General features: G+C 46.0%; 1 protein-coding gene across 1 annotated transcript; it reads left to right on the forward strand.

Moving 5' to 3' along the window:
- Nucleotides 1-1,114: 1,114 nt before the first annotated feature.
- Nucleotides 1,115-4,892, forward strand: BSX (brain specific homeobox; the record flags this gene model as incomplete). The annotated part of the gene is made up of 3 exons (XM_080816901.1): nt 1,115-1,376; nt 3,406-3,602; nt 4,653-4,892. The coding sequence occupies 3 exons, from the start codon at nt 1,115-1,117 to the stop codon at nt 4,890-4,892; spliced, it is 699 nt and encodes a 232-aa protein (XP_080673027.1).
- Nucleotides 4,893-14,528: the final 9,636 nt, after the last annotated feature.

The raw sequence follows: 14,528 nt of genomic DNA on the forward strand, positions 1-14,528 counted from the left end.
AGGACAACTGTTTTGGTGGGTTAAGGTTGAAAGTGGTAGCGTGACAGAAATAGGAAAGCTGTGTGAGTGGGATGATGGGGAAGTAAAGGACATTTGAGAGGAGATGGAGGCTGGCATTAAGAACTAGCTCTGGACGTACTTACACAGACCAAATTAACGTAGATAAAACTTTACTCATACCACCCTCTATAACTGAAGGAAAGAATGTTATGGTCATCAACATTTTTTTATTTACCTCAACAGTCCTTCCATGCCTCAGCCAGCAACTGAAGTTGGGTGTAGCAAATATGGACCTGCTCGTCACTTTTTCCCTTCTCCATCCTGCTAGCAAGTCTCTAAACTTGGACAACCCAGGCCCAAATGCCTTATCCCTATTGCTTTGAGACCCTTTAAGTGCTTTTTGCTCTCTAAAGGAAGTCTGTCGAATGACAGAGAATTTTTCTTTTTAGCTTTCTTTAAAAATGCCTGAGAGAGGGGCGCCTGGGTGTCTCAGTCGTTAGGCGTCTGCCTTGGGCTCAGGTCACGATTCCGGGGTCCTGGGATGGAGCCCCACATCGGGCTCCCTGCTCAGCCGGAAGCCTGTTTCTCCCTCTCCCACTCCCCCTGCTTGTGTTCCCTCTCTCACTGTCTCTCTCTCTCTCTCTCTCTCTCTGTCAAATAAATAAATAAATAAATAAAACCTTAAAAAAATACCTGAGAGGAAATAAAAAAGAAAAAGAAAAAAACCCTCAAATTGAGGGAGTGAAACCAACCTCGTAGGAGCAAGGACCCTGTCTGTTCCGCTCTCTCCGGGCCTGGCCGGTCGTATTCAGCACGGCGGACAGCTCCCCGCCCCGCCCCGAGCCCACCGCACCCTCCCCTCCGCCGCTGGCAGCCTTGCCATTGGCTCTCCCAGCTCCCCTCTTGAAGCTGCCAATTCTACACATAGACCCAACCTACCCAGGAGCTTGTCTTCTCGCCTCTCCAGCGCCCGGGGTAGCCCAGGCCCCGGAGAGAGCCGCGGGGTTTCCCAGCCTCGGAGGGTGGTTGTCGGCGTTCGACCAGGCTTGCTGAGACCGCTTGCTTCCTACATTTCGTCCCCGGCCTTCACCCTGTGACAGACGCTTGGCTCAAGATGAACCTCAACTTCACCGCCCCTCTACACCCAGCGTCTTCTCAGAGGCCCACGTCCTTCTTCATTGAGGACATCCTGCTGCACAAGCCCAAGCCACTAAGGGAGATGGCCCCTGACCACTTCGCCAGCTCTCTGGCCTCCCGGGTGCCTCTGCTAGACTACGGCTACCCCCTCATGCCCACACCCACCCTCCTGGCTCCTCACCCCCATCACCCTCTGCATAAGGGAGACCATCACCACCCTTATTTCCTCACCACCTCGGGTAAGTAACAGGGGACTCAAGGTTTGGGGAGCGAGAGAGCAGGTCTCCCAGTGCAGACCCTAAGCTTGTGGTAGAGCTGAGGAAAGGCCAGAGCTGGTTTGGCCTGGCTTGGCAGCTTCCTTCCCTAAGTGACAGTGGAACATTGGGGATATATGGGTGAGAACATGCAGAGCTCCCTTGAGGCATTGCCAACCCATGGGGATAAGTTGCAGTCTCTCCACAGGCTTTATAATGAAGGAAACCTTCCTAGCCAAGAGGTGGCTGGAGGTTTTGACAATATTCTTGGTGGATAGTGCTCAGTCTCTTTCCTAGTGGTCTTCCTGGTCACTGTGGTCCAGCTCTCAATCCTGATTCTCTGCCTCCCCTTGCCCTAGGGGAGACCCGTGACCACCCCCCCTCCATGAAGCAGAACTCCACTTTCTAGCTCATTGACTCAAAAGGCTCCAGCGGGTCCAGCGCTCTCCTTTCGGGCGCCGAGCATTCGCGGATATACTGCTGCGGCTTAGAAGTGAATAAGGGTTTGGGATATTCTGAGGACTGAAGGTTTGACCTGACCAAAATCAGGGGGAAAAGGGTAAGAAAAAAAAGTGTGGGCGGGGGGAGGAGGGACACCGCTCCTCATTAACCCTCTGCACTCCCACTGTCTAACTCACAATCTTGGGGTTTAGCTGCCCATGCCCCGGTTGCTGGTGAAGCTGGAGCCCCACGCCAAAGTATTTTGATTTTCCATGAATGACAAAGACCAGGGCCAGCAAAGTGGTTGGGACAGGGAGATGTGAGGAAATACCCAGATGTTTTCTGCAGCTCTCTACAAGGACACATTCGTGCTTTCTTCGACACGACATTTTCATTCCAGTTGCAGTATAATAATTCCTTGAGTCCAGATGCAGAGTGCAAGTGAGAAAACAACCCCGTCTCCGCCAGGGCCGTGGAAACCCCTGAGACAGTTTGTGAAATGCATGCTCTGGAATCTAGGACAAAAGCTAAAAGTTTTTTGAAGCAGTAAAACCCAGATTCTGAGGCACTGGGTTGGCAGGGCCATTATAGAAGGTGTGTGGAAGCCTGCATGTTAGTGTTCATCTTGGTATTGGCCTCACTCCCTGGCCCATGACAGCCTATTCTGGGCTGCACCCACCTTCCCCCCAAATAGCAGTGGCCAAAAGCCTGGGATGCCAGAATTGCTTGTTTCCTCCACTGCCCCCCCATCCCACTGACAAACTGATGCCTGTGGCAGTTTACTTGGTGTGTCTCAGACACCATAATGCCTGCAGAGGTCAGGAAAGACAAGAGAAGTCTCCCCTGACCTGGTGGAGGGTGGGGGGGAGGGAGGGAAGTGCTTCAGTGCTTCTGCTTAGGGTGGAAGGAGAGAAAGAATAAGAAAAAGGATGAAGATAAGATTAGAGATGAGGTCTCCAGCGTCCCCCGCAACTGATAATGGAACGTGCCAGGCGGGAATTGCTCCTCGGTTCTTGCTTCTGAAAAGCTCCTGATGAGAGAGTTTTGATCTGTTCCCTTTGGCCGCAGGCGGGAGCTCAGGAAAGAGAAAGGTGTTTTTTAGGTTGGGAAGCAGGGCCACATTCATGCCTCTACTAGTCCCAGAACTACACAGAGTGTCCTTAGCGGTATGGTAGAGTGATGGCTGGGCAGAGCAGCTACTGGGCCAGCCGACGTTTGCAAGAAAACTTCCGACGCGCTACAGAGGACTGGCAGACACTGCGAAGAGTCCTTCCAAGAAGACGTTCTCTAAGGCCTCCAGTTTAAAATTTTTCTTTTTCCATTTGACTTACTATTTATTGTTTGTAGGTCTACACGACCTGCCTGATAAAGATCTCCAAGCGCTGTTCTTGTCATTTTTTATTTCCCCTCCCGTGCGGTTCCTGGGAGAAGGGCTGGAGAAGCTCTGGGGCGACGAGGGGACTAGCGGAGGCAAGAAACGGAGGGAGGCGCCGGGGACGGGGGGTGGATAGTGCGGCCGGAGGTGGCTCCCGGGGATCGCGCTCTACCCACTTGGCGGCTTTTCTCCCTGCAGGGGTGCCTGTGCCGGCGCTGTTCCCGCACCCCCAGCACACCGAGCTTCCCGGGAAGCACTGCCGCCGCCGCAAAGCTCGCACGGTTTTCTCGGACTCGCAGCTCTCCGGCCTGGAGAAGAGATTCGAGATCCAGCGCTACCTGTCCACGCCAGAGCGGGTGGAGCTGGCCACGGCCCTCAGCCTGTCCGAGACGCAGGTGGGCCCGAGGGGGGCAGTTCGGATCGCCGCCGCTCTTTCCTCTCCCCTTAAGTCCTACCACCTCTGCACCCGGTGCCGAGCTCTCGAGTGGGAGTGACCCCCCTCCCCTTTATTCTAGGCTTCCCCAAAGATCCTTAGTGAAAGTACCGACACCTCCAACCTCAGGGCAGACTTACGGAAGCATCATCGCTCGAGCAAGTTCTGGACAGGGGGGAGAAACTCCTCGGCGTTCCTGATGAGCGCTCCTAGTTTGCTAACGATTAGTTCTCTGCCGCCCCGCCTCTCCTCTCCGATCCGGGCTGTAACCCTGGTCCGACGTAAAATAAGAGACTAGACGGGTTCTTGTCCTGAGCGAACTCCACACAGGGATTTTTTTTTTCTTATTATTTTAATCTCCCTCACAGACGCAAGTCCTCCAATCCAGCCTCCCCACTCCCCCCTGTAACGTAAGCGCCCAATTTATTGTTCTGTTTTGAGAGGGAGAACTGTTTTCATCTTCCAGATTCTGTTCACCTGCAACCTTCAAACTCCCTCCTCCAATTCCTCTCTCTTATATTCTCTGTACCTGGGAGCCCAACTTTCTGGGAAATCGTTAGCCCCGCCAGGCGCCCCTGACTTTTCTCTCTGATGAGAACCAGCAAGATTGATTCTCATCTTCCTGTCCAGCAAGACCAGGTGTTTAGAGGCCAAAATGGGGGGAATGTAAGTTAAACATAAAGGAGACTCATCCACGCAGCACTTACTATTTGTAATTATAATTGATAACAGTATTAGTATTAACTAAGCACACCATTTTGTCCTTGATCGTTATTTTGGACAATTACTTCCAGGAGCCTTAGGATGCTTGATTCTCACTCAGCCGAACACGGTAACTTGCGAGCAGTTCAGGTGTGATTGAACCCAAGGATGAGACTCTCACAGCTCTTGGATAATTTCTGAATGGGTTGCGGTCCGTTTTCCTAACCCCCAGCCATCTCTCAGATCCTAGTAACGACGAGTCTGAAGGAATGACGTGGTTGTATTTTTTTTTTTTCCTCCCTGAAATCAGGTGAAAACGTGGTTCCAGAACCGGCGGATGAAGCATAAAAAGCAACTGAGGAAAAGTCAGGACGAGCCCAAAGCGCCAGATGGGCCCGAGAGCCCTGAGGGCAGCCCCCGCGGCTCCGAGGCCGCAGGTGCAGAGGCTCGGTTGGGCCTGCCTGCTGGCCCCTTCGTGCTGACCGAGCCCGAGGACGAGGTGGACATTGGGGACGAGGGGGAGCTGGGCCCAGGGCCGCACGTGCTCTGAGCCGCGTGGCTGGGGAGGCAGGGAGCACGCGGCGGGGCGGGGCGCGGTTCCCTCCGGGATGCGGAACGCTCGGACTCGGGTCCGGGGGCGGGCCTTGAAGATCCGCTCCTGGAAGACAAACAAAACACACCTGTCAACCCTCCAACCCGCGCGGCGCCCCGTGGCCCACGCCCTCCTCCCCCTTCCGCCCGCCGGCTCCCTGCCCGGCGAGCGTGCACCTGCGTTAGCTCATTCCCGCGCCCCGCGTCTTAAGTGGCGCAAGCTGGACCCTGGGCTCTAAATCCGCCGCGATCGCAGACCCTCTCGGCCCTCTCCTCTCCGCCACCTGCCCCCAGCTCCGTTGTCCAGGCTCCGAGACCTCTCCACCCGGACCCTTTGCCGTTCCTTGGGTAGACCGATTGGCTGCAGGTAAGGGACCGGGAGTGTGGGCCGTCCGCTCTGCGGGGATCCAGGTAGAACGACAACCAAATGCTTAAGTTGTCTTTGCCGGACAGACTCGCGCGCTGTTAGCCACAAACCTTCCACTGGGGTTCCCGCACTACCCATCTCTAACTCAAAAACTATGGCGACAACCCCTCCTCCGGGCGGCGCTTCCATCCTCTTCCATCACTGTTCCCCTCCTGAGCTTCCGGTTCGGCACCCTGGCACCCTTAAGCTTGTGGCCCCCGGGGGCACCCGCTCTACACGCCCCGCCTCCCCCAGTCCCAATACTGAGCGGCGCCCACGCGCGGCGAGAAACTTGGACAGGAAAACCTACCGAGCAGTTTCTGCCTCCCGACCTGGCTACATCTGTCCCGCAACTCTTACACGGCCCGTGGGCTACTGATATTTTAAAAGTGAGTGTTCCTTGGGCTATGTGCGGAAATGCTCGTTTTTGTTGCATTTTAGGGAATGCGGCGCTTTAGCGAGATTAAAGCTAAGCAAGCATCCGCTTCCGGACGTGCCCCGGCGTGTGGACTGTTGCGGTGGGGCAAGAGCCTGGCCCAGCGCGTCGCCCCTCTCCCTTTCCCCTAGGAGGTCTCCTATTCTCTTCCTCGGGCTTGCAGTCTCTTTAGATAATAAAGGGCTCGCCGCGCAAAACTGGGAACGAACCGAGTTTCCGGGAATCGTTTGTTAACGCGTCCTCCTCCGCGCACGCCCCCTCCCCTACACCCCAGGCAGTGTCCTGTTTTCCAAAGGAGCTAACAGGGCTAATAACCTTTACTTGACCGATCCCGTCCCTCCCACTCCGATTTTTCTGTTTTTAATCGTTATATGGTCTTGAGTTCCACCTATGTGGAAAAAGTCACTGCAAATGGTATTTTTTTGACTCTCAAATACCGAAGGGACAGAGCGCCCTTGATATCTGGAGTTTGAAATTACGCAAACTGTGTGATGACCCTACGCACCCGGTATACTTATCAGATATAAGGTCTAGCAACCTGCCAGAGGAGAGCTTCGCTTCCGATCTTCCTTTGGCTCTGGTTGTGTATTTAGGTAAGTGAGCCCAGAAAGGCTAGAGAAGACTGTGTGGCTAAGTAGAATCGTGACCCTTGGGTTCGAACGATGAATAATAATTATAGAGACTATGACTGTGTGAGCTTGGGTTACAGTTAGTCTTTTTTGTCTCTTTGTTGTTCTAAAAGGATGAATCATAAATATTCCTCTAGGTTTAAGTTCTATGCATATAGCTCGAGGAAATTTTTCATTTTCTTCTTTCCTTCTGTTCCCCCCCCCCCCACAGGTTTGTTCCAGGAAACATTAATTTAGGCAAAGATAAGTGTCAGGGTGAGACCTCTATCCAGCTGGCATTATTTAGGAGACCAAGTTACTGCTTTGAAAACATAAGCATTGTAGAGCTGTTTGGATTTTCCAAAGCGCTCTTTATCAATCAAGATCTAGTGAGTCCTAGACAACAAAGACTAGTTTTCCTTTTCAGAGTTACCTAAATCGAGGGTTGGCAAGCCTGAAGGATCCACCTATGAAATTAGTACAAGCTGAAGTTAAAGCAAGACTAAAAACAAAAAAATTCTTTTTTTGACTCCTTATTCATTTCTTTGTCCAACACACTGTTTTTCTTCCAACAATGCACCGGTCAGCATTTTGCCTCTATCACTTTATATGAACACCTCGCCCATTGATTTTAAATTATGTAGATGTGCTATTAAAAACAAATCTACACTTCACTTTCTCCTCTCTCCCTGTTCAGATAATGACAGTACCTTTTTAAGGCAGGAGTTTGGGGCTAGTGCTTTGCAATAAGACCAAAGACTTGGTTATGGGGGTGGGTAGTGATTTGTGATGACTTGGAAGGGAGAGTAGATACCATTACATGAGGGGAGAATCTCCCATTCTTCTAATACTAGAAAGAAGAGCTACTAAAAGGGATTTGGGGAGAATCTTTTTAAAGTGAGTAAAAATACTGTGTTTTGGAGGACATTTAAAAAATTTTTAATTAGATACTTAACACAAACACAAAAGCTCAAGACATTTAGGTCTTTCTTCTGTCTTCACAAGAAGAAGCCAGGCTTTATTTTGGCTCTGAGAGAAGCAGATTCGGCACATTTTATGATCTTTTGAAAAGGCAGGTAAATAGGAAACATTGTCAGCGAGGGCACAGCTCTGCCTGATTGGAGGCAGAACGAATGAATCCTGGAGCCCAGGGAATGGCTGTATCTTTGATTCATGAGCATTAAACATGGAAAGATGCTCGTTCTGCCATGTCATGGTCCTCCGTTTGTGGCTGTTCCTGGCCAGCTCGCACCTGCAGCACCAGCCACACGGGCACGGTTTTCTCTTCAGACCGTGTTCCCTGAAATTGATGGCATACAATTCAATAGCAAAGTTCTCCTGGTTTTCCTTTTCTTTCTTATACACAGCGGGTTAGTGATGATATGGAGGATAGACACAATTTAGTTTCAATTTAACATAGCATGATGGCAGTGTTTGTTTTTGGCCTTCAGCACCGATCAAAGCCTGAAGAAGTATTTTGTCTGAATTACCTCGGCTTTTGCCTCAATTCATTTTGACTTGGTAAAGATCTGACAAAATCACACTCACTAGGGTATATTAAAGACAAAGGCCCATTCTGAAGGGACAAAAACATCTTAAAATAGCCAAGGTGGGCATGTCGTCCTACATGTAATCCCAAATAGAGTAAATAATTTGTTCTGAATTCGTTCTTAACGCTGTTTGCAGTAGACTTCACAGATTTTCAGAAAAGGACTCTTGATTCTATTTCTGCCCACATGATCTAAGAACATAAATGGACAGTACACCATTCTGCCTGGTATTAGTGGGTGGTGGCACTAAGAAATAATTGGAATTCGTGACACTACTTCAAAAGGTAGAGGACTGGCTCTTATTCATGTGTTTGGTAACTAGAGCCTAAAGACATGTGGAGGCACAGAGCAAGCAGAATGCTTTTGGTGCTAAGAGAATTGGGCAATAAACATATTGAGTTGGAGTGGTGATCCTCTAGTCTTGAGCTGGGCTCAGGCCATGTGCAGAAATAATGAGTAAAGGAAATATTTGACATTTATGTTGTGCTCTTGGCATCACATTTTATAGAGGCTGTTGACAAGCTAAAAGTCAACCGGTATACAAAAGCCTGGATAGTAAAATGTGTGGAAAACATAGGGGAGTATGAGCTGCGTAGCTTAGAGAAGCCGAGTATTGGGCAGGGGTGGGAGAGGAGATTAGCTATGATAATTGTAGTTGATGGTTACAGGGCTCCTCAGTATCAAGGGGTGTATCTATGCAGCTCTGCTAAAGAAGGCAGAACCAGAACCAATGGGTGTTTCCAGGGAAACATTTTGGAACATTTGCATACCTCCTATAGGCTAGTAGTGTGCTGTATATCGGTAGAACAGGCGAAGTCCAGAAAACACCAAGCACCTTTCACTGGAAAAGTTTGAGCAGAAGCTGGAAAGCAAAACACTAGGGGCTGGGAGGCCCTGTTACCGTTCTTCATTGGTGAGAAGGTGAACTGGTTTGGTTTTTTTCTAACCCTTAAGATCCTAGTATCCTGTCTTCTTTTTGTAGGAAAGGAACTATAAATTCCAACTTACTAAAGTTGTCCTCTCACTAAGATTTCAGTTCATGTGCTCTAAATAAATATATCTATAACAATAAGAATTAGGAGAAACCAGAAAATGAAAAGGGTATTCTTTTATTCATTAAGGAAGTCTCCTGTGCCCCATTTGAGAAAGTAAACAAAGTGAGGATCACTGGAGTTAAGAACAACTAGATAGGAAGGGATGGTCAGTGTTCGAGAACTTTAACAAAATCTAAGCCCTTCTTTTTATAAGAGAAGAAATTAGGATCCAGGTATCATGAATGCCTTGTCAGTGTTAAAGAGACCGTGACAGACTTCAGACTAGAAGCCAGTTTTAATGATCCTACTTTACCACTAATTCATGTCGTGATAAAAGTGATATGCGGGGGGGGGGTGGGGGAGGGGAGCTATTGTTCTTGTGTCCTCTAGAGGAAAGGATTTTGCATAATAATTTTGGATATAAAATTTTAAAATTAGCTGGAAATCATCTAGTAAAATCTTAGATCAATTTATGGAAAAACTTCTGATGAAGAACCATCTGAAATCCTAATTCTTGTTAAGGAGGTACTGAGCCCCTTAGCCCTTTTCATTCAAGCCAAAGTTGGGTAACTACTTGCTGGGATGTTTTTGAAGAGGTTCACCTATTGAGTAGGATGAAAAATTGAAAATTTTGCCTAATCTTTATAGACAAGGCCACTAAGAGTCTGAGAGATTGACTTGCTCAGTGTCCTACAACTGATTAATTTGATGAGTTACAAATTAATACTTGTAGAGATCTGTGATCATTCCAATAAATATTTAGGAGACAAAAAAAAATTGATATTCTGTTTTCTGTCCAGATTCTCCCCATTGTATTTTCTTGTCTTAATTCTCATTCCCAAAGATACCTTTCTTTATTTTATTTACTCCGTCCTAGAATTCCAAGTGTGTACACCAGATAACTTTTCCTCCATGATTTTGTTTCTACTTCTGTGAGCCTTCTCTTACTCTCTTCACAAAATTGTGTAGTTGCAGCTGGATTTGGCATCATAGCCACTGGCTAGATGGCTTGACTTGGAGACTTAAATTCCAACCTTCCTTTTGCTCAGGATTATGTTATGTCTCTTACTTGGTATCAGAAATATGAGGAGAGTGTCCGTTAAGAATGGTGAGGAGATATGAGGTAAAAGTATCTACTGTGAGATGCTAGAGGAAGATAATGAATTACAATATAGATCTGAACATATCAGGTTGGTTCTTGATCCCACACTTCATAGGACTACGGCAGTAACAACACGCGTAACTCAAAGGTATTAGTCTTGTGTTCCATCACTATCATTAGGAGGGGTTATTATGTCCCTTTCTAATTAGTTTTTAAAATAACTTCATCTTATTTTCTCTTCATCATTATCCTATTGTGTGGACGAAGAGAGGGCATGGTGGTCTGGGATGAAATCAGGCTGTATAGGGCCATGTAGTTGCATTGAGGATACTTCATTTAGAATGTTCCTTCTCTCCCTCCTTCCTGTCTCACCACCATCCTGCCGCAGGGCTTCTGTTCTCCTGGTCGACATAAATGTTTTGTAGGGAAGGAAGGTATAATTCAAATCTATGGGAGCCCTATTAAGAGATTGAGTTGCCTGTTTTCAGTAAAGGATCTAGGAGGGAAATCCAAGATATAAGCTTTTTTTCTGAAGCTTTTAAGAATTTTTTTTAAAGGCACACCTTAGGAATGTATCTCTGCAACAAGAATAAGCAAGAGTGGTTTAAAAATATTGACTAACATAATTCTTAGGGATTGTCTGAATATTTGTAACCTCCATTCTCTCTCTAGCTTCCATGGCTACCAATAATGAAAGTGATTAAGTACACTTGCCAGTATTTCAACCAGAAGTTCAAGAATGGCCGAGTAGTCCTTATTCTTCAGTGCTTGACGTGGGATGGAAAATAAACTGTAGAAAGCAACGGGAATAAGGATAGAAAGGTAGCTCTTTATTCTGAGTTTCAAATGAACAATTTATAAGCTAAAAGCAAAAAAACAAACAAACAAAAAACCCCTAATACTTTATGATTGTTCTGTTCTTTTCCCATCTATTTTAATTCCTGAGTTCTCTCCATTTAATTTTAAAGACTTGAGTTTCATCATTTACCCATGTACATTGTTTATAGAGTCGAATAGTTCTAGAAGGATTATTTTAAAAAGAAGCAGTCCCCTGGCCCCTTCCCTCTTCTCTTTACTACAGAGGCAACTGGTTTCCAGTACTGGGTGATTGTTTTGTTTTGTTTTGTCTTCATGTTTCTAAATAATTGCTGAACTGCTGTTTTTGGTATTTTTGTTTTAGGAATTATCTAGTACTTCATGCTATAAAAGGTGAAAATTTAGTTCTTTCTTCCCTGTTCCCACCACCTATGTGCACCCTCTTCATCTCTTCCTCCACGACAGGGTTTTGGTTGGATCGTTATTATGGTATGCATGTCTGACTCTCAGCTCAGCCAGGTAGTCAACTCGGATTACTTTTTCCCGCGAGGCTTAGTTCCTTTTCTTTTTTTTTTTTTCCTGGGAATTAATATTTGCCTTCTTAATTTTTAATGTACTTGTGACCAGTGTAAATCCAGACTCTTCACCATTTCTCTATAGCCGAATCCTAAGATACTCTTGTTAAGGTTTCATTTTCCCTGAACAAATTGCTCCCAGAACCTCTGGTCTGCTGCCCTCTGGATTTTGTGTTGCTGTATCTCTCTTCCCCTTCATCCTGGGATTCCTTTCTTTCTTCTTTTTTAATTTTTTAATTTTTTAAAAGATTGTATTTATTTATTTGACAGAGATCACAAGTAAGCAGAGAGAGAGGGGGGAAGCAGGCTCCCCGCTGAGCAGAGGGCCCGATATGGGGCTCCATACCAGGACCCCGAGATCATGACCTGAGCTGAAGGCAGAGGTCCAACCCACTGTTCCACCCAGGTGCCCCCCCTGGGATTCCTTTCAATTTACTTTTGTTTCCTATATTTTCCTCTTTCTTGCTTTACCCTCTCATTTTGGGGAAACACAGTCTCCTATAGTTTCCAGATTGGTGTGTGAAAGGTAAATGTTTTAGGCTTCATCCTTATCGAAAAGATCTCTTTATTCTAGTCACATGCTTTATTAGTGTTTTGGCTAAGTGTAGAATTCTAAGTTGGAAATTATTTTGAAATACTTCTGAAAAATTTAAAAAACCTGATTTGATTTCTTTTCATTGGCTTCCAGTATTGCTGCTGTGAGGGCCTAAAGCCGTTTTGATTCTTGGTTCTTTGTGTATCCTGTTTGATTTCTTCATTTGTTTTCCTTTTTGGGTGCTCTCTTTGTAACCAACGGTCTGAAATTTTACAGTTATGGTCCTTATGTCTCTTAGCTTCCATTGTTCTGGATATTCTGTAGGCTCTGTCAGTCTGAAAAGTCTTTTCAGTTATGGAAAGTTTTCTTGAATTAATTCTTCAAGGATTTCTATTCTTTAAGTTCTTTATGGAACGCCTATTATTTGGATTTTTTTTTCCCCTCCTAGATTTATCCTCTAAATTCTTTTTCTCTTCCATTTTCTCTCCTTTTATCTTTTTTTTGCTGTACTTCCTGGGAACATTCCTCAGTGTTCCAACCTTTTAACTTTTTAAATTTCTGCTATCCTATTTCTAACTTCCAAGATCTCTTTTAAGTCCTACTCCTCCTTTCTAGTGGGTTTCCTCAATGATCTCTTCAGATATGTAGTTATCCCCTGTTGTTTGCTCATGTTTATGAGAAAAGGCTAATAGGAAACTGATACATGGTGTGTGTGTGTGTGGCGGGGGGATACTTTAGACTGTGAGCTTTCCCCCTGTGATAATGTGGTTGAGTTCTTCCGTTAGAGAACCCCTAAAGTCAGAATTTTCAAGGCTTTTATTTTAGGCTGGTCAGATTTTCCGGAGAAGGATTTTTCAAACTCCTGCTTGTAGGATGAGATGTTCCCAATGTTCTGGGAGCCATGTGGCAAACCAGAGGTCTCTGAGTTTAGAACACACACATTCACTGTTCACTTTGCTTTCTGTATTGTGCCTCCCAACAGAGCCACTTGCCCCTTACTCCAGAGAGACTGCTCTACCCTGTGCAGAGGGGAGAGCAATCTTTTGGTGGGTGGCAAAGGGGCAATTGTCCTTCATCTAGCCCCCCTCAATCCCTTAACATCCCTACTTTCAAAGGTAATTGATATCATCCGTTCCTGAGCATTTTGGATATTCAGGAATGTAAATCAGATTGATGCTTGGGTTTCCTGTTTGCTAGGTTAGAATTTTTTTTTTCCAACTTTTATCTCTTTTCCTACTTTTATTATCATTCTCTCTCCTCCTGTTCTTATGTTTTTGTCTTCTAAAAACCCTTTACTAAAAACCCTCCTAGTGTGGGCTTGCCAAGGGAGTGAAGTCGGTGTACGTATGTTCATGTGTTTAGTCTAACATATTTACCCACAAGTCTCATAATCTGAATTTAATGTTATTTAATTCAGGCCTTTACAGTGAGTGATGAAGGTGTTGATCTCTTACCTTGGTCTTCCTTTTATGCAACTGCATTTGTTGAGGTTCAGGGGAATTGCATTATCTTTTTCTTTTTTTTTAATTTGACAGAGAGAGAGATCATAAGTAGGTAGAGAGGCAGGCAGAGAGAGAAAGAGGAGGAAGCAGGCTCCCTGCTGAGCAGGGCTGGATGCGGGTTGATCCCACAACTGGGATCATGACCTGAGCTGAAGACAGAGGCTTTAACCCACTGAGCCACCCAGGTGCCCCGAATTGCATTATCTTTAGAACAGATTTGAAAGGCTGACTTCCTTGCCAAAATGTGTAGTAGTCCTTCCTTCTTGCCTCCTATTCAGTGATGCAGTACCAATGGCATGGGATCTACCAGTCTGAGGGCATTGGAAGTTAGAGTTAGTCCTTAAGAATCTTGGTCTGTGAGAGGTCCAAATAGTTTTACAGGATATTCTTAGAAATTTCAAGGTGAGGGGATTTATTGTTTCATCTTCCTTGGTCTCAGATTAATTGAAAACCTAGGTCTCTAATTCTCTGAGTTGAGAAACCAGGATAAACAGACAACAAGACACACACCCACACACACACCCAAAGAGAATGAGGCAAACAGGACAGGGAGAGTTGGAAGGTGATCAATTAAGACATTAAGTGTTTTGTGACACATGGACGCATCTGCATTTTGCCCTGATAACAAGGCCATCAGCTCATTTTCAGAGGACTGCTGCCTTCCTCAGTTCAATCCTCAGATCAAAGCAAAACTGTCTGCTTGCATTTTCCAATCAGAATGGGGATGCTAATTCATCCTCCTTAATGTGTGATGGTAAGAGACTCCTTCAATTAACTGAATTCTATAGCCAGCAAAATAAAAGGTACACAAAGAGGCGCAGGCTGGAAGAGCTGAAATTCTCATTAAATCAAAAGGTCCGGTATTCATTACCTCGTGCATCTGAGGCTAAACACTAAATATCGGGATCATCAAAGGAGGTTTAATGGGTTAAATTGAGAATATAATCTAATTAAAATATTAGACATGGCTAAATAGTTCTTTGATATTCATCTGAAGGATTCATTAAAAATAGGTGCTTGAGGTTTGTGTG

This window comes from Martes martes, assembly GCF_963455335.1.
Source record: "Martes martes genome assembly, chromosome: 10".
Classification (NCBI taxonomy): domain Eukaryota; kingdom Metazoa; phylum Chordata; class Mammalia; order Carnivora; family Mustelidae; genus Martes; species Martes martes.